Source organism: Anopheles ziemanni, chromosome X (assembly GCF_943734765.1).
Source record: "Anopheles ziemanni chromosome X, idAnoZiCoDA_A2_x.2, whole genome shotgun sequence".
Taxonomy (NCBI): Eukaryota; Metazoa; Arthropoda; class Insecta; order Diptera; family Culicidae; genus Anopheles; species Anopheles ziemanni.
The window spans coordinates 10,952,864-10,972,087 of NC_080707.1; the positions used below are offsets into that span (position 1 = coordinate 10,952,864).

The 19,224-nt window shown below is 45.1% G+C and overlaps 1 protein-coding gene across 1 annotated transcript; it reads left to right on the forward strand.

Annotated features, from left to right (window-relative positions):
- The first annotated feature begins 768 nt into the window (after positions 1-768).
- LOC131291047 (uncharacterized) lies at positions 769-2,829 on the forward strand. Its single transcript, XM_058320236.1, has 2 exons — positions 769-774; positions 1,780-2,829. Exons 1-2 carry the CDS (start codon positions 769-771, stop codon positions 2,827-2,829), a joined length of 1,056 nt encoding a protein of 351 aa, XP_058176219.1.
- Positions 2,830-19,224: the final 16,395 nt, after the last annotated feature.

The following is a 19,224-nucleotide window of genomic DNA, read 5'->3' on the forward strand; positions in this document are numbered from 1 at the left end:
CGTCACTGGGCTCGGGCTTGAAGGCTAGTCGATCACCTGTTAGGGGAGAAGGAGAAGGACGGGACGGGAACGCAGATAAACTTCAAACCGAAAAATGCAACAATGAAAACTATGTTGAATAATCAAAAAACAATTTCTCCCTCTCTCTCTCTTTCTCGCTCCCTCACTTCCAAACGCCACCTGTTCGGGGTCTGAGAACCTACGAAGAGAGTACCAGAATGAACTATTTAACACTAAGGTTGGTGACATCTTATTCCGTGCAAACAACTTCCGTACGTACCCTTCACTTACCGCTGACTAACAATGCGTTTGCGAGAGCCGATCCGCCGATCGATTCGTTGCAGCGTCGCTTCAAACAACAAAGCACACGACCTGGACAGCCCGGTTCACAGACGGTGCGGATGATGATGGTGATGATGAGCGCGCGCATGACAGCATCCCCACGTCCATCAAATCCGGACCTGCTCGGGGTAGGAAGGTAGGAAGCGTGCCGAACCGAAGCTGAGATCGCACCGAAGCGGCCGGCCCCGGCGTAGAAGGGGCAGCAGGAAGCCGAGGGAGGGCGTTACACAATGGTGCGCCGACTACCGACAGCTCGCGCGTTCGGCAGATGAAGATGCTGTGGCGGGCAAACGCGAGCCCGAAACCGGCCGCCCGAAAGAAGCGGGAGAGCCCAACCGACGGCGTAGGGTATAAAATCGGACGCATCTGCGTTACCAGTTATCAGTGTGGCAGTGTCTCGTGGATCTGATACAGCACGCAGCCAACATGAAGGTTAGTGTCCAAAAAGCGAGTTGTCCCCCAATTTTTTGGGGAGATCGAAAACGAAACGAACTGTCCGGCACACGAGGTGCCAGGATCTAGTGCCTACCGATTCAGGAACAAATAGTGCCTCAAACCATAGTGCAAATGCTAAAGTGTGAACAACAGCGTCCAGAAGAACAGCTCAGAGTGGCAAACTTTGTGATACGTGATTTGCGAGAACAGAATGAACAGTATCTGTACACCAGGAGCATCCTACGGGAGAATCCGTTGCACGGAAGTGCTACACTGTGTCGCCCGCTTTGTTTTAGAACGAACTCATACAACCACAGGCTGCACAACCGTCATCATCATCATCATCATCAGCGATCAAAATCATCGGGTCAACATTCAAGCCATTGTTTTAACGCTCGGGAACAGCTTCTGTTGCTGAGGTGCAACCGACTACGACCGACAGGATTAACGATCCTTGTCAGCGTTGGTCTAGCATACCTTTTGGTAGTTCACTGGAGCCCCTATCTGGAATATCGTGATCGTTTAGCACAGATGTGTCAACAAACTTACCAGTGTGCTACCGATTCTCTAGCCAAAGGGAGCAAGTGCTGTTTTTATCCCTCAGAAAATGTGAAACGTGACAGCTGCACATTAGCAGATCGGTCATAGTTGGAGACCCTGAAAAGATTGATTGGATGATTAGATTTACACCGGCCAAGCGGTATGATTTGAGTTCATAACAGAATTTTCGAGATTCTGTAACGAGAGTACTCCAGACAAATTAGTGCGTGTCAATGAGAGCTTAGGTTTGGCAGGTTTTAGCTCCTCGAGAGTTGGAGGATATAATGATTAATATAGGGCACTAGTGCCTTACAAGGAATTTTGAGATCCGGACATCGATAGAATGATTCAGAACTGGTTAAGGCACCCCAAGAATAGCTTTTCGATCTGTGGTACTGTATATCAAGCTGCATGCGACTAACCAGTACGTTCTGTGCCTTCTGCTTACCTCTCTTCTCCCAGGTCCTTTTAGTACTGTGTGCACTCACGGTGTGCGCATCAGCCACTTTCGACCAACTGTTTAAAGGAAAGAAGGACTTCGACCTCAGCGGACTCTTCGAGGGTCTGTTTGACAAGGGAGGTCACTCAAAGGGAGGACCTCCGCCTTCTTCCTACCACCCGCCGCCTCGTCCCGTCTACGGACCTCCACCAGTGCACCACGCACCCCCACCACCGCCGGTGTACGGTCCGCCTGCTCCAGTGTACGGACCTCCACCAGTGCATCACGCTCCGCCACCTCCACCCCCGCCTCCGCCAGTGTACGGACCGCCTGCTCCGGTTTACGGACCTCCGCCAGCACACCACGGACCTCCGCCGCCGCCACCTCCGCCACCACGTCCCGTCTACGGACCTCCGCCAGCACATCACGGACCTCCGCCTCCGCCACCTCCGCCACCACGTCCAGTCTACGGACCTCCGCCAGCACATCACGGACCTCCGCCACCACCTCCACCACCACCTCGCCCGGTCTACGGACCTCCGCCAGTACATCACCACGCCCCTCCTCCACCACCACCACCACCACCACGCCCGGTCTACGGACCTCCGCCAGTACATCACCACGCCCCTCCACCACCAGTATACGGACCGCCTCCGGTACACCACGCACCTCCCCCACCACCGCCACCACCACCACGTCCCGTCTACGGACCTCCGCCAGTGCATCACCACGCCCCTCCACCACCCCCACCACCACCACCACGCCCCGTCTACGGACCTCCGGCTCCTGTGTACAACCCACCTCCGCCACCGCCAGCACCTGTGTACAGCGCTCCTGTATATAGCGCTCCTCCTGCACCTCTACCACCGCCACCGCCGCCACCACCGCCGCCGCAGCCACAGCCGGTGTATCAGCCTCCGCAAACGTTCTACAGTGCGCCGGAGCCCATCCAGCTGCTGCCGCTCGAGCACAAGCCGGTCAGCTTCTCCGGCGTCAGTTCGGCCTCGGTCGCGTCCGGTTCCGTCACCGGCGAGGGCTACCACTACGGTGTCGGGCACGGCTCCGGCCACTAGCGGCCGCCACCAGGCACTTCCCCACTTCCTCTACCCCACCTCCCGCACCGTCCCTCCAACCAGCCAGCAAGCAGATCCGCTGATGGATTGTGTTATACCAAAAGAGTTTTTGTTTATGTTCGTTAAAAAGATTCGCCTACCCGTACTCGTCATCGTATCGATCGCACCTTAAGCAGCAAACCGTCAACGGAGGGCCAAAAAAAAAACAACAACCCGTGCCACGTGTCGCACCGATTGCGACCCGCCAGCAAACCGCCCAGCACCCCCCTTCGCTTTCTAGTTCAGAAAACTTCAATCTCTCCTCACTTCCTCCGTTAAAAAAAACGCTGCAACGCGCTTGGTAGGACCAGCGGCTCCGACAACGGGTAGCCAAGATGTCTGTGAAGCAAATTGCTTTGTAGTGAAGCACACCGAGCGCGCACGGTTCCGTACGGGATGCGCGGTTCAACAGTTTTGCTCAAACGTGCCGTCAATTGCCATATGCCATATCTTGTTCGCAGACGACAAGTTACATTTACGGAACGACGAAATCATTTCTAATAAAATGACGTATTGTATCAATTATCGTGTGCCTTATTTTTTAATTGTCTTCCAATCGCCTATCATCCCGAGGAAATACGAACAACAGTTTGTTTTGCGCTCTTCTTGTCGTCAAGGGAATTTCGAAGGAAGTTCGAACGATTGCACCTGAATGTATGCAAACAGTAAGCCACTTTCAAACCAACACGCCGTTGAAAATATTTAAACGCATAATCTAAAACCGTTTTTTCTGCTTATATAACATCCCCTTTGTACATCAACAACCTAGTTTTCGATTTGTTTAGCATAAAAGGAGTGTTATGTGATAACTTTTTAAGTTACTAAAAAAACATTGAGCTTGTTGTGCAATCTTCTTAATAATAAAAGCAAAGATTAGCTCTGTTATTCGCACAATAAATACTTTCGTGTTGTTGTACTCATTATTATTTTAATCAAATAATCTACTTTAATTCCATAGTGTTTCCGATTCTCTCTTTTTAATTTCTTGTCGATTTGGGACTTCCAATTGTTCGCAACACTTTTAAGCTCCGTCAGCGCTAGAAAAGCGATAGTTTTCAATTTACAACTTAAAATATTCTTTGAAAAGAGCTTTGTTCGGAAAGATCAACTTCAACTAGTGTTGTGCTTAATGAATCTTTCGATGAGATTCATTCATATGAATCTTCTGCAATGAGTGATTCGATTCACGAACCGAATCTTGAATGAAAAAATCTCCACGATTCATGAACCTTCACGATTCTCCTCGATTCTTCGGAGAGGTGTGGATTATGCGACCAAAAAAAAACAAAAAAGGGCCCTCAAGCCAGTTTTGGCTGATGTCTTTTCCTCACTTGGTGTGTCTTGAGGATTTTCTGATTCATGAATCTTAATCAGATTTTAGACAACTTTAGTGCTCTCTGATTTTCTTCCTTCTAGCTCTAGCAAAGCCGGGTTTCATTAATCTTGGAGATTCGTTAATCTGAATCTGATTCGCACAACAACTTCGTACAAATAACTTCAACGGATGGGGTTGGACTTTCAAAAGAAGTGTAAACAAATAGCAGTAGAACTAATTCCCCTGTACAACATCATTTTTACTTTTCGAAACGATTTTAATGGTTGTGTTAAATTGTGCACAACGAAACACGGTATATTTTGTCCTTATAACATGGACGATAAAATATAAGAAAGTTGAATGCAACCATTCAGGGTGTTTTTTGTATATTACATAACCGAATGTTATTCCAAAGGGATGAAACGTAATAACTTTCTAGTTCATGGTACCACTATAATATGTAAAAAATGGCGCTGATTTCGTAAAGTCCACTACAACAATTGTATGATCAAGGATCTTTAAGTTTATTCTAAAATGGATTAAAAAAACCTCATAAGTGAAATTTTCATATATTTGAAAACTCTAGTAAAAGTAGAAAACTGCCCACAAATTATTACTACATACCAAAAGTATGCAATATAGTAGTAATAAACATATCTACGTGACATAAACCATGTCATGCAAATTGCATACCTTTAGGCGCCCGGAGTCGATTGGGGTGGGTCACTTATGTGGAAATTCAAATTGTTTCAAATCATCACGCGTTAAAATTATTCGAAAATATAAACGAAACATTATAAAACCCTTGAAACTGAAAGATTATTTAAAATTGAGTCCGCCATCTTTTCGTTTCGCGTCTATCGCAAAAAGTATAGGATAGTTGTAGTGGGCGTTTCCAGATGGAAATATAACGATGCAGTTGGCTCCGACCGTCAATCGGACATAGAGTATCCGAGCGCTCATCGTTTGAAAATAGTCTTCCGGCATATTAACCTTCCACTAACGTAACAAACAAACCGACATTTCATTTCCGTGCCTTTCCTTCTTTCACGCCATTTGCAATGACGTTTGTCTTGGTCGATATAATAATTACAACATGCTCGTAATGGACAACAGTATCCTCGTTGCGTTACGAGTTTTGTACGGCTCATCCCTAAAAATATGGCATGCGTACGTGTGGCAAGTGCTCGAGCGTCCAGGTACTGTTGATGTCCAACTCCCACGAGTCGTAGCGTTTACATCTGACGCGAAACAATTTAAAACAAGTCCAGATCGCACGTTAAAATTTGTTTTGCTTTTGTTAGGTTTGGATGGAAACCACATTTGAGAACAAGACATCAACCGTCGGAGATTTGTAGCGCCAAGGACATCGTTATGCTTATTATGCGGACAGCGAAACATTGAGTAAAAATAGCTTCCCATTTTTCATGTTCTTGTTTATTGTATTGTGTACTTTTTAGGTCCGTGTTTGCGATTTACTTGCTGGGTGATCTCCAGGAATTGAGTTTGTTATTCCATTTATGCTCTAGTGATTTCCAACTCCGGCATTGCTTGATCTTTAAGTCCGACTTAGTTTTTGCCGGAAAATTTGGTTGGTTTGATCAATCGAGCCCACGATCTTACAATTTATCAAATTTCTCTTGATGGAACAGGTACTTTTCCACACGTGGGATTTATTTCCGTGTCCAACGTCTTTTGATGTACGCCTGTTCCGTACCCCACGTTATAGACTAACGGAAATTTCAGCTCGTAGGTGTACTGAGCTGGTTGGATACCGATCTACGATGATCTCGGGCATCAGCATTCGCTAGTGGGAGGTTGGGCGTATTTACTTGAAGTAAAATCAACCCATATTAAATTCCCCGCATCAGCACGCATCTTTAGATTGCCCACAACACGTGGCAAACCCTCAAGCTGCTCAGAGCGCAACGATCCTCGCACCGAAGTGTTTACAACCCTTTTTCTACCGGGCGAAAAAAAATGCTGTCGCCAACATAAGTACGTTAACTTTATTTTTTACTTGTTTTATTCTATGCTGGCTTCCTGTTACTCGCGGGTCATGCCAACGAACAGCGAAAGAGAGGGAGAGTTTTCCACTGGAAGAAAATAGGGAAAGACTGCTATTATGCAGATGGAGAGAGGAATGTTTCTCGGAAAATCACGCCTGGAGCGCCTCCAGTCGGTGGAAATGGTGAGAATTTATCCGTACCGTATGTGATTTCGAGCGCATCGCAGACTCTCGCTAGATGTGCTTGGTAGAGAGTTTTTTAAGTAATGCTGAGCAAAGCGCACTGTGGTACTACCGCGAACAAAATGTGCGGTCATTTACCAAAAACCCTTAAAGTAACAGTGGAATATGAGATTTTATATTTATTTATTAATTTGTAAAATCGATGATAAACTGTTTCGGGCTAGACAAGCAAAGTTTGGAAATTCTAATTAAATTTAAACTAGCGTTTACCACTTAACTTTAACTTTACCGCAAGAAAGCTTACTTGACTGGTATCATTCAAAGTTCCACCCTCCTATCATTTGCATTTAACTCGTAATCAAACAGTATTGAAACAATTATTGATCAACCTATTCATTGTAATTTGTCAGCAATTATTATTTTTTCTAATGGCTGGATGTTTATAAAATCCAAAGCAAATTAGCCTCCAATCTGTCATTTGGGTAATTATATTTAAGGATGTAATATCGGAGTACATCGATTCGGTGGCGAATCGCACGAACGATTTGGTCTAAGACACGAATCGTTGTAATCAGGTTTAACGATTTGGTCTAAGCTTGCTCTATTCCCATAAAATCCATTAAGAAAACAAACACGCTCATTTGCTCCATAAAATAATTAATTCCAAGTCGTCTTTCGACAAACATGGAATGAAGCAGGAAAATGAATAAAGTTGTTGAGGCTATTAAAATACACACTAAAATATTTTTGTGGACATTTTTTTCAATGTGTGGAGAAAGTGAAAGTGCTCGCCACTACGAACGATATTTTTATGCGTTTTTGTTTGTCCTTTTACTAAACTTGGTGGTACGTATTATGCGTGCTTAGTTTTTTCCCGTACAGTACTCAAATCAAAGAGTGATTTTCGACAACGAGGCATGAAAATGCTGACTATCGTTTTTTCGGTAAAGATAAGGAAAATTGATGAAGTTTCCTAGGAAAGAGCGCAACGAGCAAAGGAACTGTGAAGCACCCCATGAATGAGTTGGTTCGATGATCCATCCAAAATAGCTCCAGCAAGGCGTTATGCACCCACCAATAGAAAGACCTATTCATTTATGTTGTCAAAATTGGTTGGTGGTTGTACATACCTAGGAAGGGCCAGCATTGCGTTTGCCGATTGACTCGGGTTGCACTACTTGGAACATCTCGATTACCGCCGATGCTGCTACTGATGACCATACTCCACTTCATAGGTACGAAAACTACCGAGAACAAATGAATATTTCAACTGCAAAACTAATTAAAAGCAGTAAAACTTATAAACAACAGACACAACACTGCACGGATGTTAGCGGTCCGTAAAAACAAAGCCGGGCCTAGCTGCAGAAGCTGTCAAAGGTTCGTAAGGAAACAAGGGCGAGAAAAAATAGACTTTATAATAAGTGTCGGGGAAATTTTTTGAAATTGGTTAACAAAATGTTAAAAAGTGATGATACGATAAGATAATACTTATAATGCTCCCTTTTGGGCTCCGAATAGGCAATCGCTTAAAAAACTAATTCATGTACCGTATGTCCACGGTTCCGGCCTACGGTGCGCTGCTCTTGAGCGCCATGCTCCCGTTATCTCGCGGACATCGCGGAACGTGCGCGTGCTCGCCCTTTTTCTCTCGCGCTCGCCGGCTTCTTCAATCGTTGGCGCGCGTTCTGTGAAGAGCGTATCGGTTGGCCGACCACGGCACAAGCCACAGTTTCATCCGAGCTAGCGACCGCGGTGCACGTGCGAACCGGGGACTTCCGTTCCCGCGCCATCCGGACGCGTGTTTAGGCGTGCTTTTGCATTCGGTGCTACGTTTCCAGGAGTGCTAAATTCGGTGTCCACCAGTTTCGGCAGTTCAGTCTAGCGTAGTGCTTCGGCGGACGAGGTTCGCCAATACCCGTGAGTGTTCCCCCAGTGTTAGGCCGGCGTTGGCGGGTGGGCTTTGAGTTCAGCTCATCCGGGTTTTGTGGTGCAGGTTGAGTCAACCGGCTTAACGGACGCCTCCGTTGTTTGGTTTGGGGCCATCTTTTTTAACAATTAATGGTGACGAAGCTGGTGACACTTGTTCTTCAAGGCTTCTTCAGCCCTGTGGCTCATGATTCACGGTGATCCCACCCGGTGAATCAGTCTGCCCTGGTGTGCCGATCTCCTGGCGCTGGAGATCCCATTCATTTTAGGTCCACCATTTCTGAGTAGGAAAGATAAAGTACAGTGGGAGTGGTGGGGGACGAAACACACACACCTCGCAGCCTCCGGTTTCCTTTCACCGGAAAACGGTGTACTTAATCGAGCGAGCGAGTGAGAGGGCGTGAGTAAAAAAAACAACCCAACACCCCGTCTTACAAACCGAAGACAAACAAACGTGTCCGGGGCAAACACCTACTCCAACAGCTGGCTCTGGCACCTTATCACCGGTGTCTTGGGGTGTTGTGGGACCCGAAGCGTGCATGCTTCATACATTTTATTCGGAAATTTCAAACAATTACTCACCTATCCGCGCCGGCTGAGATGTTGTTTTCTAACTGTCATTAAGATAGTGAAGATTTGATTTATACATATGCACGTTTGTTTCCGTTCGCCTTCCATCTCATCAGTGTCGACCCGAAGTGCATCACCCAGGTGATACCAAGTGTACCAGTGTTAAGGAGAGAGTGAGTGAATGTTTTTGCCAAAAAAAACCCACGGCTGAATCGTGATAAACTACAATCAATCAGACCAAACGAAAGACAGATCAGCAACGCGTGAGCCAATCAGCCTCCAACCAACACAAACCAACCAACCGCCGGAAGCGGTGCTAGGGGCACCAGCGGGAGTCCGCGGTTTCTTCCCGGAAGGGCGCCCGAACCATTCAAACTTGACGCGCCGTAATCAACGTTCTCCGGTAGACACGTGTTCAACTCCAAGGTAGGTTAAAAATGTTCACGAAGCAACACTTTTACGATGCGATTTTTAAAGACCGTTTTTAAAGAGCTTTCGGTTGGCGCAAAATGCACACAACCGATGCACCCGGTGGTTCCGATGCGATTCGACGCGGATTGAACTGCAGCCCGGTGTGCCCCTTTTTCCTTGGCGTTCGTTTGCCGCAGGTTCCTATCTCTCGCTTTATTTCTTACTTTTGTCATTAATTTTATCGGCACTTTCCTTCGCTTCGCTTTGGTATTTCTTTTGCATTTTGGGAGTGCAGCCCCGAAACAGAACACACAGTAGGGGTGTAGTGAAATCGCAAAAAAAGGTCGGGATTTTAACAGAAAAACGACTGAGTAGAGCAGTGCTTCTCAACCCATCCCTGTTTAAGGAATATCATCAGAATGTTTTTTAAACAAATGCAATAATTCGATTTGCATTCCGCTAGTTACTAGAAGTAGTTTAAAGTTTAATCGCCATGATTTCAAACCAAATCGGGGAAAAATGATTAATTTGGCATTTCATAGACTCTGAAAACAAAAGCGCAAATTATACATCATTATGTTAAATACATTACTAAAATGAGTAGAGCAGAGTTTCTCAACCTCTTTTCCAAGTACGATATTATTTCGTTGTTAAAAATAATGTTGTATGTGAAACATTTTAGGATTCGATTTGCAATTCCGGTATTAATAAATAAAATATTTTGATCACTATGACTTTTGAAATTTGCTATTTCTAGAAATTTACCGTCAAAATAGGCTCTTGCAGAAGACGTTTGACATAAAATATATGTCCGTTCGTTTTGATCATTTTCATGCTTGAATTTAGCTTTCTACTCTTTTCGTAGAGTAGCGAACGAAACGGGTTTCAAAAAGTACACAAATCGTCACTTTGACACAAAATTTCCGGGGTCCCGTTTGTCGGTAAGGAGTTATTCGGTCAGGCGCGATTTAACGGTACTTTGCTAGGCACGGATGACAGTAAAAAAAAAGTTTGATATACCGTAGAAAACTTAACTCAGACCGGTAAAAATGATTAATTTAACGTTTCATAAAGACATCAAAAGGAAATGGGCAATGAATGAGTAGGACAGAGTAACTTAACCCCTTTTCTGAGGAAGATATTTTTTATAGATACTTTCGATGACGATTTTCAAACATCTTACAAATCGATTAGTCGCCATGACTAAAGAAATTACGAATATTACCAAACCGGTAAAATTCAAATCGAACAGGTAAAAAATGATTAATTTAATGTTTCATAAAGACATCAAAAGCAAATGAGCAATGAATGAGTACAACAGAGCAACTTAACCCCATTTCTGAGGATGATATTATGTACTGATGATTTTGATGACAATATTGTACATGAAACCAGTTTTCAAACATCTTTCAATTCCATTAATCGCCATGACTTAAGAAATTTAAAATATTACCAAACCGGTAAAGCTCCAAACAAACCGGTAAAAAATGAACAATTTAGCGTTTCATAAAGACAGCGAAGGCAAATGTGCAAATCATGTGATGCGATGTAAAAGGCATAGATAAAATAAAAAAAAAACCCCCGTCCCGTAGTCGTCGCTGGTGCACAAAAGTGGGTAAGAATCACTGGTTCGCGGGAGAGCAGGGTGAAAAAAAGTGCGCTCGGTGCAGAGAGGGGAAAAAAAGTGTGCAATCACGCGATATTGAGGCACGCATGTTGCACATTATCGCGCGGTCTCTCCCGCCCTGCAGCGAAATGCATTAATATTGGGCGTTTCGCTCTTTTCCGGGCCGGGTTCGGGTCGGTTTTCGCGGTCGCGCATAAATCTTCCATTTAGCGCTGCACCTCCGGCAGGATATTTCCTCCCTCGACCCCCTCCCCACCCTTCCCATCCGTCCGGCAAGAGTACACAAAAGACGGAAAAAACGCATTCTCTTTAATTACCTTCCATTGGCGGCGTGCTCCGAAGTGCTTCCGCGCACGTTTGGCGACTTCGGGTGGCGCGAACACACGCACTCCGACGCGGCGCACTGGCCAATAGAATAAACAATTCGAGTTTACTCTGCCTTGGGGGCTCTTTATGGCTACTGGGCATCACGATCCTCCAGCGAGCCTCGCGCCATAATGCCATAAGAAGAAATTTGCGTCAGGTTTTTATGACGCCTTTGTTGCACAGGCCGGATTTATGACTTCTCTAAAAGGAGACATAAAGTCGGCGATGAAATGTGTGCGTAAGGTTCATCCAGTGCCAGGATTCTGCCCTTCTGCCGGTAACACATTTCGCTTCATTTCAAGAATAGACGCAGTTAATAGATCGGTGACCCGAGTCTATGTCCAAGAGTTCCTTATTCTTTACTTTATTTGCAACATTCAATTGAAATGAAAAGGATAAAATAGATGATGGTGGATTTATCAATTCAACACTGTCCACTTTCACCTTAACCCCGGGATCATATTTCGCGTGCTTGTTTTGCGTCTATTTTGGAGCACTTGTTAAATTACGCTGATTATCTTCCGCCGTGTGTTCTGCCGACAAGAGTTCAAGCTTATCTCCTTGGCTTTTGATCCACCGGCCTCACCACTGTTTACTTCGATCGGTTTCCGATCGTTTGTGTGCACTGTTTGAACCCTGCGAACCGGCAAGGCACCGAGATGTCGTGTTGGTTTCATTCGTCGATTCTAATGTTGCGTTAGTGTGTCTAAAAGGTGATTGACGCTCCATGGAGTCAGTAAAATGAGGCTGGATTTACCAGATCGTCTCAGAATTGCAAGGAACTCTGGATGAGGATATAGTCCAATCAGCGAACGGAGCGGTATCAACAACCAAGGTGATTCCTCACCGACTTTTCTGACAGTTCTTTTTTAGCTGAGGAGGATCCCGCCTTCCCGTAACATAGACGCCTTTCGAAGTGAACCGCTGTGATCCTCCCGCCGATAAGTGGTACGCATCTCTGTCGGAAATGGACCTGCACAACTTGGCTCCATTGCAATCACTCATGGTGTTCCCTGTCGGGCGGTGTTTAGAAAGCTGTCCACGTAATTAGTCAACATAGGTTCGCTTGATACGCCCGATAACCACCATCGTGTGCTTATTTGTTGTTCACAATATTTTTGAACCTAACCCTTTTCTCCCACCCTCCCCTCTCACCCCTATTTGGGTGGGAAGAACCTGACTAACTTTGCAATCGTACGTATCGCATTCGTCAGCTTGTAATCTGCGCTTGTTTTGCACTCGAACCTGCACCAAAGTGGCGCCCGGAAGATCCAACACATCAGGCTGGCTGAGGTTCGATTAGATCAGGGGTCGGCATACGCTCCCTGAAAAGGGTCAAATGATGAAAAAGAGCCCGAAAGCGCGGGTTAAAACGATTTGTTGAAAGTGTTATTAACCTTTTCACAGGTTTTGCCCGAGCCCGACTCGAGCAAGCGGATGGAATTTGTACTGCTTTTTTGTCGCACGCTTTGTTTCGACCTTCGTTACGCGGCATTTATTTCGAGTGCACCTGCTTCGTAAACTCGTTCTTATGTGTTTGTAAATGTTGATTCATTTATTTGACTCTATCCGATGCAAGGGAACCAAAGTTCTGCTTATTATTGGCAAATTATTACTGATTAAAATCACAAATGGTACATATGCAAACTGACCATCATTTAATCAATGAAATACTAAAACTTTCAGGAAAGAATAATTTTTCTTCAATACTAGACCAAAAACTATACAAAAATGTAAAAAAAACCAGTATGACAATTTTTGAGCTTTTTTCTCAACTTGGCACTACTGTGAAGGGGTTAATCCTATTTGTTTTATTATAGTATCATCTTTCCAATCCAGAAAGAAACAGAACAATAATTTTGAATATTGCAAAGCTTTAATCCTTACTATTTATTTAATACTCATTCTTGGAATTATGTACTTTTTAGAATAACTTTGAATTATGTACTCGTAGGTCGATTTGTCTTTCATACCTAAAATGAGTACTCTAATAACAGCTTCCGGATGTTTTGAATTTTGTTAACTGGGGACCCAAAGTAAGGACTTTAGTTTATAGCTGAACTCTGGACGAGATTCACGAGATTTTTAGATCGTTCGATAGTTATAACACGATCGAAAAAGTCTAATAAAAGTACCTCCTCACCTTCTAGTACCTTCTTACCGACTGGACTTTGCCGAACCCTGGATTAAATGATGCCTTCTGCACGTCTCTTACTCGCCGGGTAGGAGAGCTCGTCTTCCTTGACATAGCTTCCATCAGTAAATATAATTTACTTTCTCCATCCAACGGTGAACTTTTCCTCCCTGGAGCTACTTCCACAATTAGCCTACCATCTTTACCTTAAATTGTTTAATCAAGTAACGCATAAGGTTATTGCCGACGCTCGCTAGTACCGAGGAAACATTCCATTGTTCCCGGAGTTCGAAGAACGAACGCAAGCCGGATTTATGTGCATCGCTTTCCATTACCGTTGTCCTGCGAGGAGTTTAAACTTCTTCCCCCAAGGGAGAGTTCGACCGAAAGCTGGTGCACCGCAGGCCTCTGCCGTGCCCTTCGGAGGCGCTCGATTTGCACTGCAGCACTCCAGTTCCTTTCCAGCGAATTCGGGAGAGGTGTTTGACCGCACCGGTGACCCACTTCCAGCAAGTTCGCTTTTGGCTTTTCTTCCTCGGTCCAATTTCCAAGGGCCTTCCCCCACACGGTGAAAGACAACAACAAACGCAACGTGAGAGAAGGGACAAAAGGGACACCGAGCTAGAGAGATATAGAGCGCGGAAAAGCGAATGAGAGAGAGGACCGTTGAGACATTTAACTGTTACGCAATAAAAAAGTCCCAATTTGATAGTTTACGCTAATTACGCCCGAGAGCCAAACGGAACCGCGCACGCTGGTGAGGTGATATACCCTGCCTGCCTGCCATCCTTCGGAAAGATAAAACGGACGCCCGGGAAATGGAATGGAAAATCGCTAAACATGGACCCGCTTGTCGGCGGTCATGGGTTTATTGTTTTTCCTTCGCGGAAGGCTGCCAGACACAAGGTCTGGCCGGGTCGTGAAATGGGGCTCGGATGGGGCCACGACCAGACAGGCCAGAAGCACAAGACGAACAGTGCGCGCATCGACGGTAGCGAAGGTCTCCTAGCAATTTGACCTGAATCGAATGTGACCCAATGTCTGAAGGGGGGAAAAAACGTAGTTCTGGTAGGTTGTGCTTTCCCACCAAATGAAAACGGAAAAATACCAAGTTCTCGTCATAAAGAAATAAAAAACTATGATGGCGGGTAATGTGTGTTTCGCACTAGTGATGAGATTAAGAACTCTTTTCACAGGTTTGAATCAGACTAAACAATCCGAACATTTAGTTACTAGTTACTCTCTATTGATTTAAAATTCGAAAAATAAGTTCGAATAAGTCACCACCGAGATTTAAATCCTTGACAGGGATTCGAGTCCCAAAAGAGTGATTCAGTGAGTAAAAGAGTTGATAGAAAAGATTCGAAATAGAGATTTGAATCCATAGTAGGGGTTAAGTGAAGTGGGTGAGTGAAAAGAGATTTGAAATTTTAACAAGGAATCGAATCCTTAACAGGGAGCGGAATCCCAACCAGATCCAGATACATCATCAACACACCTTCTCCCTAGATTATTTACTCTTCAAATTACTCTTATGGGTTTCAAGTTCCTGTTTTAGTTTCAAATCCCTTATTAAGGTTTGAATCACTAATTGCGATTCATTTCCTTGTATGGATTCAAATCTCTGTGTGGTGAGTAGTGACTCCTTTATTTACTCAGTCCTTCTTTAAGGCTACAAATCCGTGTTAGTGATTCAAATCAAAAAAGGATGGAAAGGAAACTGTCCGTGGTGATTTAAATCAATTAACTCAATGGTAACATTGTACTGACACACTTATTCTCTCTCAGTACGCACATCACTATTTCGCGCCACTCCTTTTAATCGCATTCGTAGGCACCACTTGTCGTGTGCTGAATTTCCGAACCTTTTTTCATTTAACAGCCTCATTAGTTTCCAAATAGTTCACTTTGGAAATTGCGAATACATCGCGTTTACTGCACGGAACACTCCGTTTGGAGAATGGGTACAATATTAGACGGACTTCTTTTCTACTTCAATACCGCCCATCATTTCCAACGTCGTTCAATCAAACAACAGTCAAATGTTGGCGCTTATCTTGTTTCCACTGTTTGGCGAAATGATCCAACCTCTGTGTGCGAGAGGGGCTTGCGTTATTGCCCTTTTCTATTTCTCAAACAAGCGCATTCATATTACGAACCTACGAGCGTAGGTACCTCTTGGAATGATTAGTGCGTCGTGGAAGACACACCAGATAAAGATACATGTTGAGAAGAGAAGACAACGTCGGAGAGAAATAGTAGTAGAAGTAGTATTGGCAGTAGTAGCAGCAGCCACCACACATTCCTTCTCCCATCGGCGTTAGGCGCCAGCGGTTTCCCCTGCCCACTATCGATTTTGTATTACTTTAGCTCCCCGTTTCCTATATCTCCGGCGTCCGGGACTACAACAAAGTCACTAAAGTTGACGCCAGCGTGTCGTATCAGCTGTGCCAGCGGTGTCGGCCAAATCTCGGCCACCCCGGGCGATAAAAAGCACTCCAATCTGTTGTCGGCGATGTGTGGAGATGACCGATTTTACCGCGCCAGTTCCTGTGCGTCATTAAACACCGACCGTTTTATGTATCGTGGAGTGGTTTAATGTCCGGTACTTTTCGTTTATGCTTTGCTGCTCATTTCAATTGTTTACCAGTCCGAAGCTAGGTAGTTTGCTCTTTACTTATATCAGAATTCTATGCAATTTATTTGTTTTAAAAGGTTGGTACATATACTTTTATCCTAAACGCATCGAGTATCAACTTCAACTTCCAAATTAGATATTTGAGTTTTCAGAATACAAGAATTCTTCGGTTAGAAATAGACTTATCAGTTATGTACCAATTCGTCTTATAAAAATCAGATGAACTGCAACGAATAGTGGAAGAAGTGCAATAGTTTGATGCAACTGCAGTAGCGAGTAGACATTCGTGAGGTCACTGTGTGCACCTCGTCGAGCGGTGCCTTTCACCAGCTAGTTCCGCAACTCGGTGGCGCTCTGAGTCACGACGGTTTCAAGGGCTACACTTCGCTTCTCCCCTTCCCCACCTTCTCCCCTCGCCGCACCACCCCACATTGGGGCGTTTGTCATCCCGACGTCACCTTGGTGCTATTTTTACCAATCTCTGCATCGAACCACCTCGAGGGCTTCTAGGTGCAAATTCGTCATTTCTTGCCGTTGCGAACGTTTGAACCCCCGCAGAGTCATCCTCCTCCCCCCTCCCACCCCAAGCATCACCTTTTCTTCACCTGTTCAGGCAGGCTGGCGGGCGTACGTGGAGTATGAAACGAGCGACCGATTAGCCACACCCATCAGCTCACCGAAGGCTCCGCTGAAGAACACTCTCGAGTGAAGGAGGACCAGGAAAACGGGGGGAAAAAACGAGGAAACGTTAAGAAAAAAATGCGAAAGTCTCTACCCCCGCTATGAGGCCGCGGATAGAGTGGAGGATGCACACGTATCCGTTGTGTGTGGCCACTAAAACCGAAACCGCGCTTGGGAACGGAGCGCCTGTAAACGATCCGCCCGGAGATTCCAGCACAACGGCGACCGCGGCGGTCCAGACCGGGTGGTAATGTACCCGGTGCACGCCACCCCACCGGTGACAGGGATGGCGAACTATCCGTGGTCAAGCGGTGTCAGAAGACAGCTGAACGTTGCTTGTTCAAACAATCCATTGGGTGATTGATTCATTTTCCACAGCAAATAATTGATAGCGGATCGGTGCGTATCGCTTCTTCCAGCAATAACCAACACCTACCAGGAAGGATGAACCCTAATAGACCGACCTGTCACCGTACTGATAATGAGTCTTTTTCGCTCTAAAACATTAGAATATGTAAATTGGTCGGAACCTCTAGCCCTATCTCGGTTGAGCTCATCGCTTTTACTTATGAATCAACTGCTGGAATCGTACGTGTCGCATTTATCGCGAAATAAAAGTACTCACTCGTCAGATTCGTGTCCAAGTATGACGGTCCAAGATTTTTATTGACGACACGTAACTCGATGTGCAGTCCCGGTGCGTGCCGTGTTGTGGTTCTGGTGCTCCTTTGTTAAAGGTACAAAAAGAAAATACAATGAGAACTCACAAACTGTTGCTCACGAGAACTAGAGTAACTAAGGATCATCGCGTGTATCGTCGATAGCGTCATCTGTGGTTTATTTATGTTTCGCAATTTGGTTAAAATTGCAGCGTTGTTTCAAGCTAGAGCTATTAGTTTGTTGTTTTACAATACTAAAACTACACTAAATAACCACAGAATTTTGATAGATATTCGATTAAAGTGCGATCGAATGAGCTAGTGGTTCGTTTGTTTACGTTTTGATAAGATTACAGATGCGATTATAGGGTATGAATGTCAAAATTCTTTTTTACAGATTGAACAGTGGAATTGCACGATTACGTTTCGTTTCCCGTTCAAAAAGGTCTAAGTTCCTACGACAACACGGAATACCAGAAGACGGGACAGCAGAAATTACTTAATTTTGCTGGAAATGGTTCAACAGTGGTTCTAGCTTGTACGGCTGTTTATATTCCGTTCAAAGCAGTGCTAGCTTGGTTAAACATCAACACGAATGTGGGGCGTTTACATATACAGCTGCTAGAATGACATTGCAGAAGTGACATATATTTTCATTGCAGTAAACCATTGCATTCGACTTCTAGCGCCATAAAGAGACAGTTTGCTCTGAATTCATCGCAAGCTCTTGGATGAGTTCGCGCCTCGAGCCATATTTCGCAAGCAAGTCAATGTTACGAATCAGAGTAACAAACTAGAGTAGAAAAAACACTTTGCTTTGATTTTGAGATTCATGAATCCGAAATATTCATAGATACTTAGAGAACAGAAGAAACACCTTAAACATGAAAAAAAAAAACTGGAAGAGAGTCCTAACCCCCATCCTCTTTTTGTCGTTTCATCCACGTCGATGACAGAATCATGATGATTCGTGAATGATTCAAGGTTTCGAAAGATTCATCAATATTTTGATAATCGAGTCCCAAAAGATTCATGAAATGAAATCTTTTCATTGGTCAATCTAGGTGAAAGATTCATATGAATTAATATCGCCAACAGATTCATAAGACATTACTTCGAACTGATTCGAAGACTCTAAAGCTATTGCTGGTAGTGTAGAAATTATCGCAGTCTCGTTGACTTCCGGGTATATGATAAACATGTTTGGGGTTTGCCATCGCTGATGAGTCCCTCCCCGATCGCGCGCATTCCCTTCTCTTAACCGTACCGAATCCAACTGCACCGGCAGCAGTACCAGCAGCAGCGAAGGGTGTGCCCTTCTGCATGCTAATAGATAGTTTGGCCCCGGCGTTTGGTACTTCGCTGAGAAAAGTTGTCTTCGCTGCACGACCGTGCAATCGATCGGTAACGGTCGAACGCGGACAGGAGGAGCGCGAAAATCGATAGTGAAGAGTCCGAAAAAACCGCAACCGCGCAGGGAGCGCTAGGTTCTAGGGCTTCGGGACACATCACGTCCCGCGAGGGCTGCGGTCAACGCTGTGCAGCGGAGATTGGCCGGAACTTTGCCGGTTGACAGGAAGCTGCAGAGGCGTTTCGCCGGCTCGGGTGTTCTGTTGCACCGTTTCCTGCTCCGACCGACGCCGCCGAAACCGCACACAACGTCATCGCGACACTCGGCAAGATGCCGTACTTTGCGTTGAGTTCAACTTCAGATCTCTCTTCAGGAGGAGGATGTAAACACCGGGCCAGAAACATGTCGTTAGGTGATGTTCACCATTGGTATTTGAATGAGCACAACAACACTCTAAATTAAAGACCGGCACTGACAAGGATAC